Below are 15,090 nucleotides of genomic sequence, written 5' to 3' on the forward strand. Positions count from 1 at the left end.
CGGTATATTAAAAGGGAATTCCAAAATATCTTTTACAATGACACGACAAAGTCTTTCTTGGCCTTGGTCCTTGGGAAATTACATGTATTAACTCTAAATTTTTATTTTATTTTACAAAAAAAGTTCTAGAAGAAGAAAAAAACCCTCTCCCCCCCCCCCCCCCCCCCCCCCCTTTTAAGCAAGTCTTGTTTTTTAAACTTGCTGTACAACAGCCTTGTATGTTTTTAGGAGTCTGCAGATAGGAGGAAAAACTGCAAAGCATTGTACTGGTGGACGAAGTGGCTTTGCCAAGCTTTTAACAAATGTCAAAATGTTAATGATAATGTTAAGTTTACTAAATACTTGAGTGCTGAACTTTAAAATACTTTTCATCTGTACATTTCAGCTTACTTTACATAAAGGGAAGCTGAAGCAAAATAGTTGTCTGAGGTCACGCAGCAGGTTGTAGACTAATGACAGAGCTCGAAAATTTATTAAGCTTCTGAGCCCCTTTCAAGTGTTCCTTTCTGCTGAACCTGTTTATTTTCTTAAGTAGCATGTTTTTAAAAATCTTTCTGGATGTTGTTAAGTGCCTGATACCTCTAAGATTTGTTTTGTAATACCAGATGCATACAGTGCTGAAAAGCAGAATGTTGGATCTGTCTCTTGCATAAACATACATACTGAAAAATGAATGATGCTTAAATGATAGCTTGCTTTCCTATATCCACCTTAAGGTTGTTCTCATCTCAAAGCTGGAATTGTGCGTCTTGAGGATGGGTTGATCGCTTAGCATGAGCAATGCAAGGTGTGAGGGGGTAGTAGAGAGCTAGTACAGGACAAAAGGTTCCTGATAGTTCAGAATAGGCAAAGCGGTTTTGAAGTAGTACTTCTTTATTTCTGTTAAATTCATCTGTTATGTTTACGTATAAGGGGCTTTTCAGGGCAAGGCGGAAGCAATTCAAGAGAAGCCAAAATCTTAGTTAAATCTAAATATGAATATAAACTCAGTCACTACTTTTCATACATGCAGATAGGCCCCTCCTACATACCTGCTGTGAGTTAGGTTATAGCATTCTGGTAATTTTTACATTCTTACAACATAGCTCTTGAATGATTCAGAATATTTTGGGTGGAAACTAAATATAAATTGGAAGAGATACATACAGTAGCTGAACTAGACACCGGAGTTAATTAAGATGACCTTAATAAAGGGAGGGGAGGGATTAAAGTCCCTGAAATATATTCCTTGTGAAAAACAGAATGCCGAAAGGGATTTAATGCAATAAAGATTTTTTTTCTGGTCCCCTGGGTGTATCTTATTGGGGGGAGTAGAAGAAGGAGGCAGGAGCTAAAAAGGCTTAAATTGTAGGTACTTCATAACTCATATGGAAAATGAAATCCATATGCATTGACACAGGCAAATTGTATTCCTGGGGTTTGTGATGCTCAACCCTTTCCCAGGAGTACAGATGAATCAGTTTGATATCTCTGTATGGGTGATGGTGCCTAATGTAGCGATGGGGAGGCTGCCCTCTCCCAGTATCTTGTATACCCGGACTGCACTTCTGACTGCCGAACGTCTGGTAGAACTCTCAAGCCATATAGATGGATAGTAGAAGTTAAACTAGGCATTTCCTTTTAGAGGCATTTGAAGAGCTTGCATGTATAAGGATAGTGGGGCTGTGTTTTTGGGGTTATTTTGTTAATGCTTTACTGACGTTCGCTTGGTAGGAACTGGCAGGGCTGGAGCCAGTACGCTAGGCTAGCCAGTTATTGGACACTGCTTTCCTGGCTGAAATGGTATGCTGCAGCTGCTCCCCAGGAGACCAGCAGTATGATTTAAAAGCAACAGCAACAACAAAACTCCCGTAGGAACGCAGGGAATATTGCGTGTCTGGGATTTGGGGAAGAGCTGGAGCAAATGTGATTGTGTTTGCTGTGATCTAGTTGGCCCTGCTTGGAGCTCAGGGGTTGGACCAGATGACCTTCAGAGGTCCTTTCCAATTGAAATTATTCTATGATTCTATGCTGGTATCTGAATCCAAGCCTGCTGTTTGAGTGGATGCCACTTTTATGCCACTGAAAGGATTAGTGTGGAAATAAAAAGACTAATGAAAGTGGCAACTGCTTGGTGTGGAAAACAAATGAAGATGGCAGTTGACAGAACTAAACTCAACCCTCTTCTCCCATCCTGTCAATGAACTGGGAAGGCTGTCTCTAGTCCGCAAGGTTTTTAGCTCGGCCCAGGATTCTGGTTAGAGCTATATTTACTTTTGGATGACAAAATACTAGCAGGCATTACTGCTGATCTTGTCTTTGTGCATTGATGGAGACTGCAGTCTTTCAGCTTAGGCTTTGACATGATGATTTATTCCGCTTACAATCATCAGACACCAGTGCTTTGTGTTTTGCCTGCTAGTATTTGGTTTTAATGTAGGTGGTCTTGAGTTTGTGGCTTGCTTACCCAAGAATCTTTTCCCTGGTTGCCATACTGCTGCATCCGTGGTTGGCTCAAACACTTGCCATGGAAACTTCCCCTTAAATATTGCTGCCTGCTGGTATGTGTGAAAGCCTTGCTGGGATGGTATGCGCTACTGCCTGACCTAGAATGACAGCTCATGTTTTGACCTCTCTGGATGTCTTTCCCTCTCTTGGGAATTTAAAGTCTGAGAAGTTTTAGTCTGGGTCTTGCTTTTTCACTGTTTATCATTGACTAATAATTTAACTTTAAACTTTCATATTTAGGATTCTTTTTCATTTAGTTATAAATACTCTAGTTTCATTCCAGCTTAAACATCTGCAAAGACTTCAGCATTAGGTGAAAGGGAGAAGGAAAGCAGAAGGTAGCAGACCTGTGTGTGCACAGGGGAGAAAACAAGAGAGGAAGCATTCTAAAATTTAGGTCCAGCAAAGTCTTGATGGTCAGTTGTATGGTTGTTGCATGATCAGATGATTGTTTAAGAAGCTACAAAGTTGAGATGATAACCAGTTGTTTATGTTCTCTTAACTTCATTGCAATGCAAAGCTCAAGATGCTCTCTGGAACTATCATGCTCCTAAGGGCCATTCTTATGGTTGTGCTGGGCATGGCTGGGGTAGGTGAGGATACAGTGCAAGACAGATGGGAGTGCGGGGTGGGAGGACTGGAAGGCGGGTGAATTGAGAAAAGTGGCAGGCTGGCTGAGAAAACTGTTGGCTCGGACAGCCGCCAAAGAATGGGACCGGTCAGAGATGACTGCCCCAATTGTGGTATGTAGTTGCATCTAGTGCACTGCAGGCTGCACTGATCCTTTATAGTCTTTTAAAAAAAAGAAAAAAAAAAAAAAAGCAGGGGGAATGATTTATTAGCATTGTTGCTTACCAAAAATATGTGGAAAACATTTGGAGAGGTTAATAATTAGCAGTGTGGGGAAGATGAGTATTGTTTCTCTGCTGTAGACAAAGCATTTGTATCTTTTACAAATAAAGGTTGGAGTATTGAAAGACTGCTTTGGCATATCTTGAGCTTTAGAATTGAGTATCAATGCTTCACAGAACTTAATGAAAATCTGGAATTCTGGTTTGTTTATGCCTCAGAACATTACTTTAATCATCTGAGATGCAGCTAGCTTAACCTCAGTTTAGGTGGAAATAGGAATAGTGCTGATAGAATAGAGAAATATGAAGGCGTTTTAAATTTCATGTTTTCCACTAGGCAAAAATATGGATGAATGCCATGTGTTGGTGTTAGCTGTGCTTCTCAGTTCTATGTCCTATGTGATGGTTTTGAGGAAGCTCAAAGTTATTCTGACATTCATTTTCTCCTTTATGGGTGATAATATAGCTTCCTGATGCTAAGTTTCTGGACATGAACAGATGGACCAGAATGTGTTCAGCCACCATAGAAAAGTCTGCCTGGGATTGTCTTGCTTCTCTCTGTTTTATACTTTTCGCATTGCAGTTATGTCTTAGTGCTGGATCAGAACCAAGTGTAGAAGTTCCTTTACAGGTGCTTTAAGGATGTTCTTAAAAAATTTTGTTTTATTTCTCTCTACAGTTTTAGAGAAAGTAGGAAACATGTTTTAAAACATTTCCATATTTAAAGTCAGCATAAAACGGAAAGTTCTCTCTCTGATATTTAAACATTAGTAAGAAGTGTAAGATTTCATAGAACTGTTGAGGCTGGTAAGGATCTCTGGAGATTGTGTGGTCCAACCCCCTTGCTCAAAGCACGGTCAATGAGAGCAGGTTTCTCAGGACTGTCCCCAGTGCGTTTTGAGTATCTCCAAGGATGGAGATTCCACAACCTCTCTGGGCAGCCTGTTCCAGTGTTTGATCACCCTTACGGTAAAAAAAAGAAGTAGTTTTTTCTTATGTTATGCGGGATGGAGTCAAAAGCCTGACTAAAGTGGTGATAAATAATATCCCCTGCCTAACCCCATCTACCACACCAGTTGTCTCATCATAGAAGGTTGTCAGGTTAGTTAATTAAGCATCATTTCCCCTTCCTAAGTCTACGCTGACTACTTCTGATCATGTTCTTTTTGGTTTTTTTCCCCCAAGGTTATTTGAAGGTTCTTTTATTTTTTTTCTTCAAGGTTATTTTCAAGGTTATTTGCTCCATTGCCTTCCCAAAGATCAAGTTGAAGCTGACTGGCCCCAGGTCCTCTTTCTTGCCCTTCTTGATGATTTGGTAGAGCCTTCAGCACCTGAGTTGAAGGCATGAGGAAAATGAGCCATTTCACACAAACTTCTATGCAAAATTCTAGTTTGGCATGCAGTTATATAGAGATTAATACACATACATAGATTAGTAATTAATAAACAAATGAAGTTGCATACAATCTAGTTAAAAATGCCTCCTTGTTGCCATGTCTCATTCCTTAATACTGCAGCTTTCTCGTTTCTACTAATGTCAGGGACATTGTATTGTCTTAATTTAAATAGGTTCTGAAGTTCTGCTGATTAAAAACAAGCTATTAACGTTTTGGGTCCAGTTGTCCATCTCAAGCAAAAAGATGTAGATGTTTCTTAAATGAGACACAATTAAATGTTAGATATGTTTCACCTCATTGGAATTGTCTTTTAAAATAACATTTTAAGCAGCCCCAGATATACTTTTTACCTGAAATATTCTTTGATTCTCTAAACTTTTGATTTGGGCAAATGTATTTCTCTGAATTGAGTGGCTTCATTGACAGAGGGCTGAAACATGCAACAGAATTAATTTGCCTTAACAAGCAGCTTTGTGTGAGCTGAACCACACTGACTGATGTTGAACATGTTTTTAACCTATGGCAAATACAAGATAGAATGTATTAGCTCATACCTTAATGAAAGAGTTGAAGCAAGTGCATTTTATCTTATATTTGTAATGACCTAAGAATGCACAGATCGTTTACTGTAGCTTGGTAAACACATGATGTTAAACTCGTGCACTAGAGCCCTAACTCTTTCATAAAACAACAATTTGGATGAGGCAGTGACCAATCTTCTTCGTTAGGTGTGTGATTTTTAAATGTTTAGGAGCTCGTGACTCATTATCTGTCCACCTCTGCTCGTTTTGCTGATGCTTTTGCTCCAGGACTAAATGGGGCAAAAGTGACTTCCTGAAAAGTGCAGCAAAAAGCAGTCCACAATAGACCGGCACAGATAAACGTTTGATAGTTCTTTAGCAATAAAATACTGATGGCTAATGGCATGTGTCCAGTTGATCACATTTGACATGTTGAAATGCAGGTGCCTACAACATATACCAGTTCTTACAGGGATGTTTCTCCTATTTCCAATTTTACTTTGGTGAAGGATGTTTTATTTTTTTTCAACCCAAGTCCCATCCCTCCACATGGTTTAGATCACTTTTTAAAGGTATTTTATCTTCTGTATGTATTTTTCTTATCTCCTTCCACATTTGACTTAAAGTTGCTTTAATTTTCTCTATAAACAGATTGAACAAGACAACTAGATTTTTATTTATCACAACCCCTCATTCTTCAGGGATGAGAATTTAGGCTCAGAGAGATCTTTTTATGTTACGCACTGGAAGTTCTACAAGGCTTGTCAAAGAATCAGAAGACAAGCTGAACAGTGGTTGTTGCTTCCACTCTTAGGTGGTACTTGACCTTTCTTCAGGTGGACGTATCATTTGATTTTAATTTTTCCCATGCCTTGTGCCAGCTACTGTCTTGGCTCTGTTCCTGTCTCTTTCTCTTGTTTCCTGATACTGCTTCCAGTGAACTCCCCCTTGCTTCCTGTTCTCTTCTCCTTGACTGAGTAGTGCTAATGCTGAACTTTCCTCAGATCTTTGTCCCTTCATCTTGACACAGAGCCTTTGGATTGCAACCATCCAGCCTTCTCTTAAAGGAGCAGCTTCCAAATAACTGCTGTCTGAGTATCAGTTGATAAGGAGAAGAACTGTTGCTTTACCGCTGCCATCTAAGTATTTTTCACAGATGGCTGAGAGACAGCAAACAAAACTCTGGTCTATTAGGACTGCACTGTAAAGATCAGTAAGCGACTGGGCTGTAGATGTTGCTGCTCATACATCAGTGGTAGAGCTTTGAGTTACTACAACAATGCTTAATTGATTGAGGATGCAGTGAAAGGTTACTACTCTTTTTAGTAGGAAAAGGAGTCCAAGAAATGTCCTACTAGCTCAGCAGACTTTGAGAAACGGTATAAGAGTCAAGCTTGTTATGACAGGTTGATAACCAGTTGAGGTTAGAGATCATCCTCAAATGCTCTTTGCCATGCAGGGTGTTTTCATGCTTTAATACTAGTAATTTTGTTAGCTGCCAGATAGCTTCTTGAAAGCCTCACCCTCTTTTTGCCCCTCCCTCCTCATGATTCATCTGGTAGTGTCTGATACAGCCAGCTGTAAGAGCAATATCTGAATAACAGGCATTTCATGTACTATGTGTAGCAGTAGCTTCATATCCACGTGCATGGCTAGCCTAGACTGACAAGTGCATCTACTAAAAGAGTGGCTCTATTGCGCTAAAACCCTTACAGAGCAGGATTTGAGGGAAGATTTCACTAGATCGTGAAAAGGTGAGGAGAGATGTGTGCCCAACTTGAAAAGGGCAAAGGCCATTGAATGGCGATACGGAAATCAACATGTTTGGGGAGGAGAAGAATAACGTAGGTCATCTCTGTATCATGAAGGAGACAGGTTCCCTTTGAACTGTTTTTGTGGAGGATACTCACATGTATTATGTATGAGTAGACATAGACATAGTATTGTGTATTAGGTCAGTCCAGTTATAGTCTAAACATTCAACATTTGCCTGTACATAGCCTTAAATCGGTGAGAAATTATATCAGACTTGTAATGGTTCCCATTACTTTATCTTTCTCTCTTCTAACAGATACTATCAGCACATTATATTATACATTTATTTTATAATGACACACATTAAACATACAACAATCATATTTTTGCTTTTGGTATTTTCTGACTGATGTTTATCCATGACTTTTATGGATCTTTTGATACTTTATGAAACCTGCAGTATTTATATAGTAGTGAATTGAGTAGTTATGAACTTTCTTAGGAGCATTTCAGCAGCCGGTACCTATGTGTAAACAATATTAAACACAAGAGTATAAAGCTAATCTGATGGCAGAGGAAAATGGAATTTTTTGCCTTTTTCTAGATAGGATGGTGTGATATTGAATATTGCATAATTTTTTTCTAATCTCATAAATTATAAGCTTGAAAGACTAAAGGATTTAAATATATTCTTTAAATGAAAAGCTAATGAGTATAAAAGGAAAATAATAAAATGGAATAACCATTACTCCTCTTTCTCTTTCTGATCCTTGAAGCATTAAGGCCATAAAATTAGTTTTGTTCTGGTGATGCTGTATCTATTTACTAATGAACTACCTGAAAGATTATATATAACTTTGAGGGCAAAAGAAGGCTAGGATTCTTTTTTATTCACAATTGTTTTTTGTACAGCTCTTGAGAGGAATTTAGAACCAAGATGTTTGTTTCCTTATTGGAAATGAAGCTTGCCAAGCACAGCAAAACTTTTAAAATAAGTACTCAGTCTTCATAAATAGAGTATTTTTCTTGTACATGCAAACATTTTAGTGTCGCAGCTTGGAATAGGATAAGAAAGTGAAAGTAGCAAAGTCCCAGTCTACACTGTGGACTAAATTCACTCGGATGCATGCCGCAGGATTCATTCAGGCTGGCTAAGTCTCAATGCCATGTTGGAGAAGAATAAGCTGTGTGCTGTATTTTGCATATCCAGGTTTTATTCTAAAGGACGTCAAGAGTGCAGCATGAGAAGGAAGCTGCAATATGCTCCGGTAACTTCCCTACCAGGAGTGATCACAGGATCAGTGCAGAAGGACAAACTAGAGGTTTTTTTTTTTTCTATGTGGACTCTGCCAAAGAGACAAAATTTATTTCACAGAGCTGAATGAGTTTTTAGACAAGTTACTTACTTGCTGCTAAATATTAAGTTATTCCATTGGTTTACTGTAGTGCCATAAAACAGATAAGGAGAAACTTAACTACACCTTTTTTAGATTGATGGTTGTTTACAATACCAAGTTGGTTGACTACACAAATCTGTGCTAAGCATTGCAGGATGTTAAATCTAATTCTTAATACTCTATTCTGAAAAAGCTTGCTTTGGTAAAGAAAGGTAAGTGCAATTTACCTTTTCTTTACTAAATAAGAAACAAAAGCATACTACATCAGTCCTTAGGTTCTTCAGTCTTAACTGTCCGGGGGTCTGTTCTGAAACATTGACCTTTTCTATTGTTCCAACTTAATGAAGATAGATTTTTTTTTCTTTTTTTTTTTTCCCCCCTAATGGATACATATGACTAATCCAACTGTGATTTCAGTGTAAAAGTCCTTAGTTTAGAGGCCTTCTTCCCTAGTGAAACAGTAACTCATACAAACTTACAAATACTAGGACTTTGTATTATGTGTAGCTTAAACTGAGGCTATCCAATCTTTCCAACTGTGTGACTAAGTCACTTCTTAACACTCTTGGTACTGCTGAGAGTAACAATGTGCACATCTATACCATATATAACACAGAGTCAAAAGGCGGTGGAGCTCCAGGAGATACAGGTGACATTGGCTTCACAGCAATTCCTCCACTTCTGTGCAATAGGTGCCGGGCTAGGTAAAGAGCGTAGCTGAGTCCCAGGGTAATCTGGTGATGACAGCTCCAGCAGCCCCTGCCAGCTCCCTTCTTCCCACAGCCAGGGATTTGGATTACCCAGCAGCCCCCACACCAGAATAACCCTGCTGCTGGTCACCTGACGTAGCCATGGCACAGGAGCTGCATTTGACCTGCTCGCGAGCAACATGCAGCTCACGACCCACAGGTTGGTTACCCTGACTTAGGCATTAGCTCACTTACAAAATCTGTATTTCATAGTTCTAATCCGGTTGCTGTTGTTCATATGGGCTGCACTGCATGTTTTCTAGTAGTGTATCAATCTCTAGTGTTGGAACTGCATGACTGTTCTAGCATATAGTCTGTAGGTCTCTTGTTTTAATTTTGTCTTTTCTTTTTTCTTTTTATTCAGACAGGGGATTTGGCTTCTGTGCAATTAACAGGAACTCCAAATAGATGGGAGGTCTTGTCTGCAGCTCCTGCCACTATAAAGGATGAAGCTGGTAATATAGTACAGATTCCAGGTGCTGCCACAGTAACTTCAAGTGGGCAGTATGTCCTTCCTATTCAGAGTTTGCAAAATCAACAAATCTTTTCTGTTGCACCAGGATCAGATTCGTCGAATGGTACAGTGTCTAACGTACAATACCAAGTAATACCCCAGATCCAGACAGCGGACGGTCAGCAGGTTCAACTTGGCTTTGCAGCCTCTTCAGATAATAGCAGTATAAATCAAGAAACTGGTCAAATTCAGATCATTCCTGGCTCTAATCAAACCATCATTGCCTCTGGAACACCTTCAGCTAATATTCAGAATATCTTATCACAGTCTGGTCAAGTCCAGGTTCAGGGAGTTGCAATTGGTGGTTCGTCTTTCCCTGGCCAAGCACAAGTAGTTGCTAACGTCCCTCTTGGACTGCCAGGAAACATTACTTTTGTACCCATCAATAGTGTTGATCTAGATTCTCTGGGACTTGGCAGTGGTTCTCAAACCATGACAGCAGGCATTAATGCAGATGGGCACTTGATAAATACTGGACAGGCCATGGATAGTTCAGATAATTCTGAAAGGACTGGTGAACAAGTTTCTCCTGAAATTACAGAAACCGCCACTGATAATGACTTATTTGTGCCAACATCATCTTCATCACAATTGCCCGTTACCATAGACAGTTCAAGTATATTGGAACAAAATGCAAACAACTTGACCACAACTAGTGGTCAAGTTCATAGTTCTGATCTTCAGGGAAATTACATCCAGACATCAGTCTCTGATGACACACAGGCTCAGAATATTCAGGTCTCCACAGCACAGCCAATTGTACAACACATACAGCTTCAAGAGTCTCAGCAGCCAACCAGTCAAGCCCAGATTGTACAAGGTATTGCGCAACAGACAATCCACGGTGTGCAAGCAAGTCAAAGTATATCTCAACAAGCTCTTCAAAATCTTCAACTGCAGCTGAATCCTGGAACTTTTTTAATTCAGGCACAAACAGTGACCCCTTCTGGGCAGATAACCTGGCAGACATTTCAAGTGCAAGGAGTTCAGAACTTGCAGAACTTGCAAATTCAGAATGCACCTGGTCAACAAATAACTTTAACCCCTGTGCAGACTCTCACACTTGGTCAAGTTGCAGCAGGTGGGGCGTTGACGTCAACTCCAGTTAGTCTAAGCACTGCTCAATTGCCAAATCTACAGACAGTTACAGTAAACTCTATAGATTCTGCTGGTATTCAGCTGCATCAAGGAGAAAATGCTGGCAGTCCTGCAGGTATTTATTTTACTGTTTTTGCAGAAAATTGTTTTTTATTATTGCATGTGGTTGGTTTAAATGGTGATAATCGTAACATTATTGTCTTGCTGCGGAAGCCTACAAAATACAGTGGGTTAAGTATAGCGATAATAGATTTTATTTGAAACTACCATTCCAATAGAAACCGTTGTAATAGTAGAACATAGTCCCACCTCACTTCTTTTAGTATAAGCTTCTGTAACTCCCAGCTGGTCATATTAGTTAACAGCACTTCTAATACAATGTTTATCAGTGCTTATAAGTCTTACCACACAGAAGATGTGAATACTAAATTGAGAAGGAGGAAAGCTGACTATCAACTACCACTCTTCTAAGGCAGCAGTATCGTTAGCATACCCCATTCTTCCCACTCCTGAATAGATGACGTTTTCACGGAAAATCCAAATATTTCTGTTGATGCAATTTTTTTCCCCTGAAAATTTTCAGACCCCCTGAGGTGCTGTTGTTCATCCGCCGTTTTGTTAAATTTGTTTCCTACTGATTTAATATCAGTGTAACTACGATGTACAAAACTCATGTAAGCAGAAGTGAATCAAGCATGTAAATATCAAAATGGAGGCTGTGCTTAAGAACATACGTGAATTTCCAGTACTACTTATTTGCATTATGTTTCAGAATGTACAATTGTTAATGATAAACGTCACAGTGTGTTTTATCTCTGTAAGCAGGGAAGAAAAGCTATTTTCTTAAAATAGGTGTTTCTTAATGTGAGGAAAAAATAAACATGCCTGTTTATTTTTGGTAACTTTGATAAAGTGCATTCCAAATTTCAGGGCGTAGCTACCTAAAAGAAAGAATGAGAAGTGATTGAGGTTCAAGACATTTTGCTGAACTGGAAGCCATTTAATCTCATCATTGCGGGGTTGTGCCCAGGCTAGTTATGAGGGGCAGAGTGAGCCGTAGAGGTAATTTGGGAGGGAACTGCTACACAAAGTAGCTTGGGAATCGCTGTTTTACTATAATCATGTGATCTAAGGCTCTGGTTCATTAAGATACTGAAGCATAAATGTTTAAGTAAAACATAAATGTTTTGTACTGTGTGCCTATTAAGCATGTGAGAAGAATGCAATATTAAGAGTGCCTAGAGGAGCTGCTGAACTGGGTTTATTTCAAAAGTCTACTGATTATAATACTTACGTAGTTACTGATATTGGTATATTCTATGTCAGGAAGCTTGCTTTCCCTTTGGAATCTGAAATTCGAATTTAAAATAATAAGTTGGGATTTTTTTTTACTTCATTTTGTTTTGGAAGTGACTTCTGTATTATGGACTTATCAAGGCAGAGTTACCCAGACCTAGATAAGCCTGCTTTTTGTTGGCTTGTAGGCAACACCACCAAACAGATGAGTGTGCTGCTCACAGCATTTGCTCTGCTGGGTAGTCTTGATTCTTAAATTTTCTATTTCCAGTGACTGCAGAAAGTCTTGGTTTGTCTGTATCACACCTTGTTACCTATCAGGACATGGGGTATAGACATTAGTAACAAAAAGCAGGTATTGTGCATGATAATACAGCTAAACTCAGATGTCAGAATCCAGCTCTTGGAAGAAGGGCCCTGTGGCTAATACAAAATACAAGGAGGATGAGAACTTCTTTATTTCTGAGATTTATATTTGACATAGGATCATGTAGGTAATGTTATTGCTTGTGGAGTAACATAGCAGAAGCTTGAGAAGAAACATAGAAAGGAAAAGGAGAGAGGAACCAAAAGAAAAGACACATGAATAAGAAGTTGAGCCTGCTGTGTATATTAGTTTGTCTATTGATGGTCCTTGAGAGTGTTTTAATGGTGGTTCATAATAAAATGCAAGGGAGTTCCATCAAGCGTTCTTTAACTGTATTTTCCTGTGAGGAATTTCACATGGGAAGGGAACAGAGTAAATGGGATAGATGAAATGTGATTAAATAGGTAGAAGCAGTAGAAGAATAGCAGAAACTATTGCCTGAAGTGAATAGCTATAAACACCTGGTTATATAAAAGACAGGGTGGAGATTTATAGTGACATTTTCCTACTTGCCTAGGAATAGTAAATGGACTGGAAGGTATTAAAACTGCCATCCCCTAAATTTGGGGAGAATTTAATTGGTCCCTCCTTTATGTTACAAGAAACTCACTTTTCCAAAGTAACGATCAATGTGAGACTGCTTCTAACAGAATCAGTCTGAATTATCTTGATTGACCTTCAGTGTCTTTTCCATATGCATCTGGTATTTTGTCTATATCGAAGTTGTCTGGGATAATCTGTTTCAGTGATGTTCCTCCCCTTCTTATTTATAACCCCTTACGAGATGGTATGGCACCCTTCTTGAGGTTGAAGAATAAATATGCAATTAGAAGCAGATAATGAAATTGTAAAAAAAAGGTTTGCAGTCAAAACTATATCGCTCTTCTGATCTGCAAATGAGGAAAACCAGTTTAGTTTTAAACTGAATGAGGAAGGTATATGGAAGTGACAGCAGAATGAGAGAAGTTAAAGCTAAAGGGTGAGAGGCTACTTGATTCCTCTTTTCTGCAAATTACCAACAAGCTTTGAAACAAGATAAGAAAGGTTTCCCTGTATTTTCTCCCCCCAGCCCAGGCGACGCACTTCCTTCCATGACAAAGACAATTGGGCTGTATTTTATGTTTTCATTTAGCAAAACTTTTCTACCTGAGGCAAAAATAAAAAGAACATATTCCTATTCTTCAATCAGAGATGGTTGGTAATTATCTGAAGTCCAAATAATGTAGATCGCTCTGTTAGCAGTGTAGCTGTGAAAACTGTGGGTTAGATTTTAGATTTTGGTAGCTACAGCCCATTGTGTGAGAGGTGTTCTACCAAGCCTCGCTTCCCAGGTAAGCAGCAGAGGACATCTTTACTGTTCTCATGAGTGTGCCAGAGGAAAAAATGTCCTCCCCTAGGTCCTACCTTTTGTTTAAATAATGGAAAGTCATCACAACCCTAAACCAAAGCTAATAGCTTTGTCCAGTAAATGCACAGGTTTCTTTGAAAAATGTCCAGAAATTATGCTTCTACCAAAATGTCCACCCAGGCATACATATGCAGAGATTTCCATTGCACTGAATTTGTTCTGAAAGTCTTGGCTGAGCTTTTTTTTATTTTACAGTGTTTATTAGGGCTCATATTCCTCCTCATTGTGCTTAGTGTTGCCTTGTGGTGGAGAAGGGAAGGGTATTGGTTAGTCATAGCTGAAACTTTCTTCAGTATTGCTTTTCAAAACAAAAAGCTGTATCAAATAGTATCTACATGTTAAACACTGGCAAAGAGGTGTCTTTCTCACCGGTGTTCTGGCTTCAGTCTTCTGGTCTTGAGAGGAAGTTAAACCTGAGAAAGCTCTGTAGTAGTCTACTCCTTTTGTTGGCAGTTTGTAATAAAATACTGCATTGTGTGTAACAAAAAGAGCCATTACATGCACAGTTCACATTACTCTTTAGCAACTTACCTGTTCAAGAAAGGTATTTATTTTTATTAGCATGTTTATAGACTTCTTCTTCAAACATTTCATATGGAGTAGCATTCCTTTTGGAAAAATACAGGGTACTGAAATGTACCAGCTTGGTTTTAATGTTTCTGATCCTATAAGTTTTGTCAATTTGAAACAATTTTTAAGTTACTGGATTTTTTTTTTTCCCTGAAGCCATTGTCCAGACAAAAGAGACTTAACAGTGTTAATCAAAATCTAATTGTAATAGTGTCTCAGATAATTGATTAATGTACTGAACCAGTTTTGGATTTGTTATTTCCTGAAAAAAGGCAATTTTACCAGGTCTTGTCTAGGTTGCTTAACTTTTTATAAGATGCTGGATGCATTTTTTGTTTTTATGCTACTGGAATAGTCAAAAGAAGTACCTGAAGAAACTAGCAAGTGACCTGAAAGAAAGTGGCATTGGCTTGAGAAGGGACTTTGCTGCTTATCAACCCAGACACACTCAGCTGGAAGATTCATTTATTTAAAAATAAAAAAACCTACAAACAGTTTTCCAGGTTGGTCTACAGTTGGAATAAAGTCAGAGGGATTCCTTTCAAGAGTTGACTCAAAGTGCCACTGCAAAACTGAGCTCTTCATTTCTGCATCTTTCTTCCCAGCTCCTCCTCTGCAGGAGTATACACAGCTACTTAACGGACTCATCTGCCTGCTGCTGTTGAAGCTTACAGTCATGC

At 38.9% G+C, this 15,090-nt stretch overlaps 1 protein-coding gene across 2 annotated transcripts in view; it reads left to right on the forward strand.

Annotated features, from left to right (window-relative positions):
- Positions 1–15,090, forward strand: part of SP3 (Sp3 transcription factor) — a 36,179-nt gene that overhangs the window by 2,059 nt on the left and 19,030 nt on the right. The window contains exons 4-5 of one of the 2 annotated variants that reach the window (XM_030016876.2): positions 9,522–9,612; positions 9,718–10,884. In XM_030016876.2, the coding sequence (XP_029872736.1) occupies positions 9,522–9,612; positions 9,718–10,884 (1,258 nt within the window). Of the gene's footprint in view, positions 1–9,521; positions 10,885–15,090 lie in introns of both variants that reach the window. The other variant, XM_030016875.2, reaches the window with a different exon arrangement.

Source organism: Aquila chrysaetos, chromosome 6 (assembly GCF_900496995.4).
Source record: "Aquila chrysaetos chrysaetos chromosome 6, bAquChr1.4, whole genome shotgun sequence".
Taxonomy (NCBI): domain Eukaryota; kingdom Metazoa; phylum Chordata; class Aves; order Accipitriformes; family Accipitridae; genus Aquila; species Aquila chrysaetos.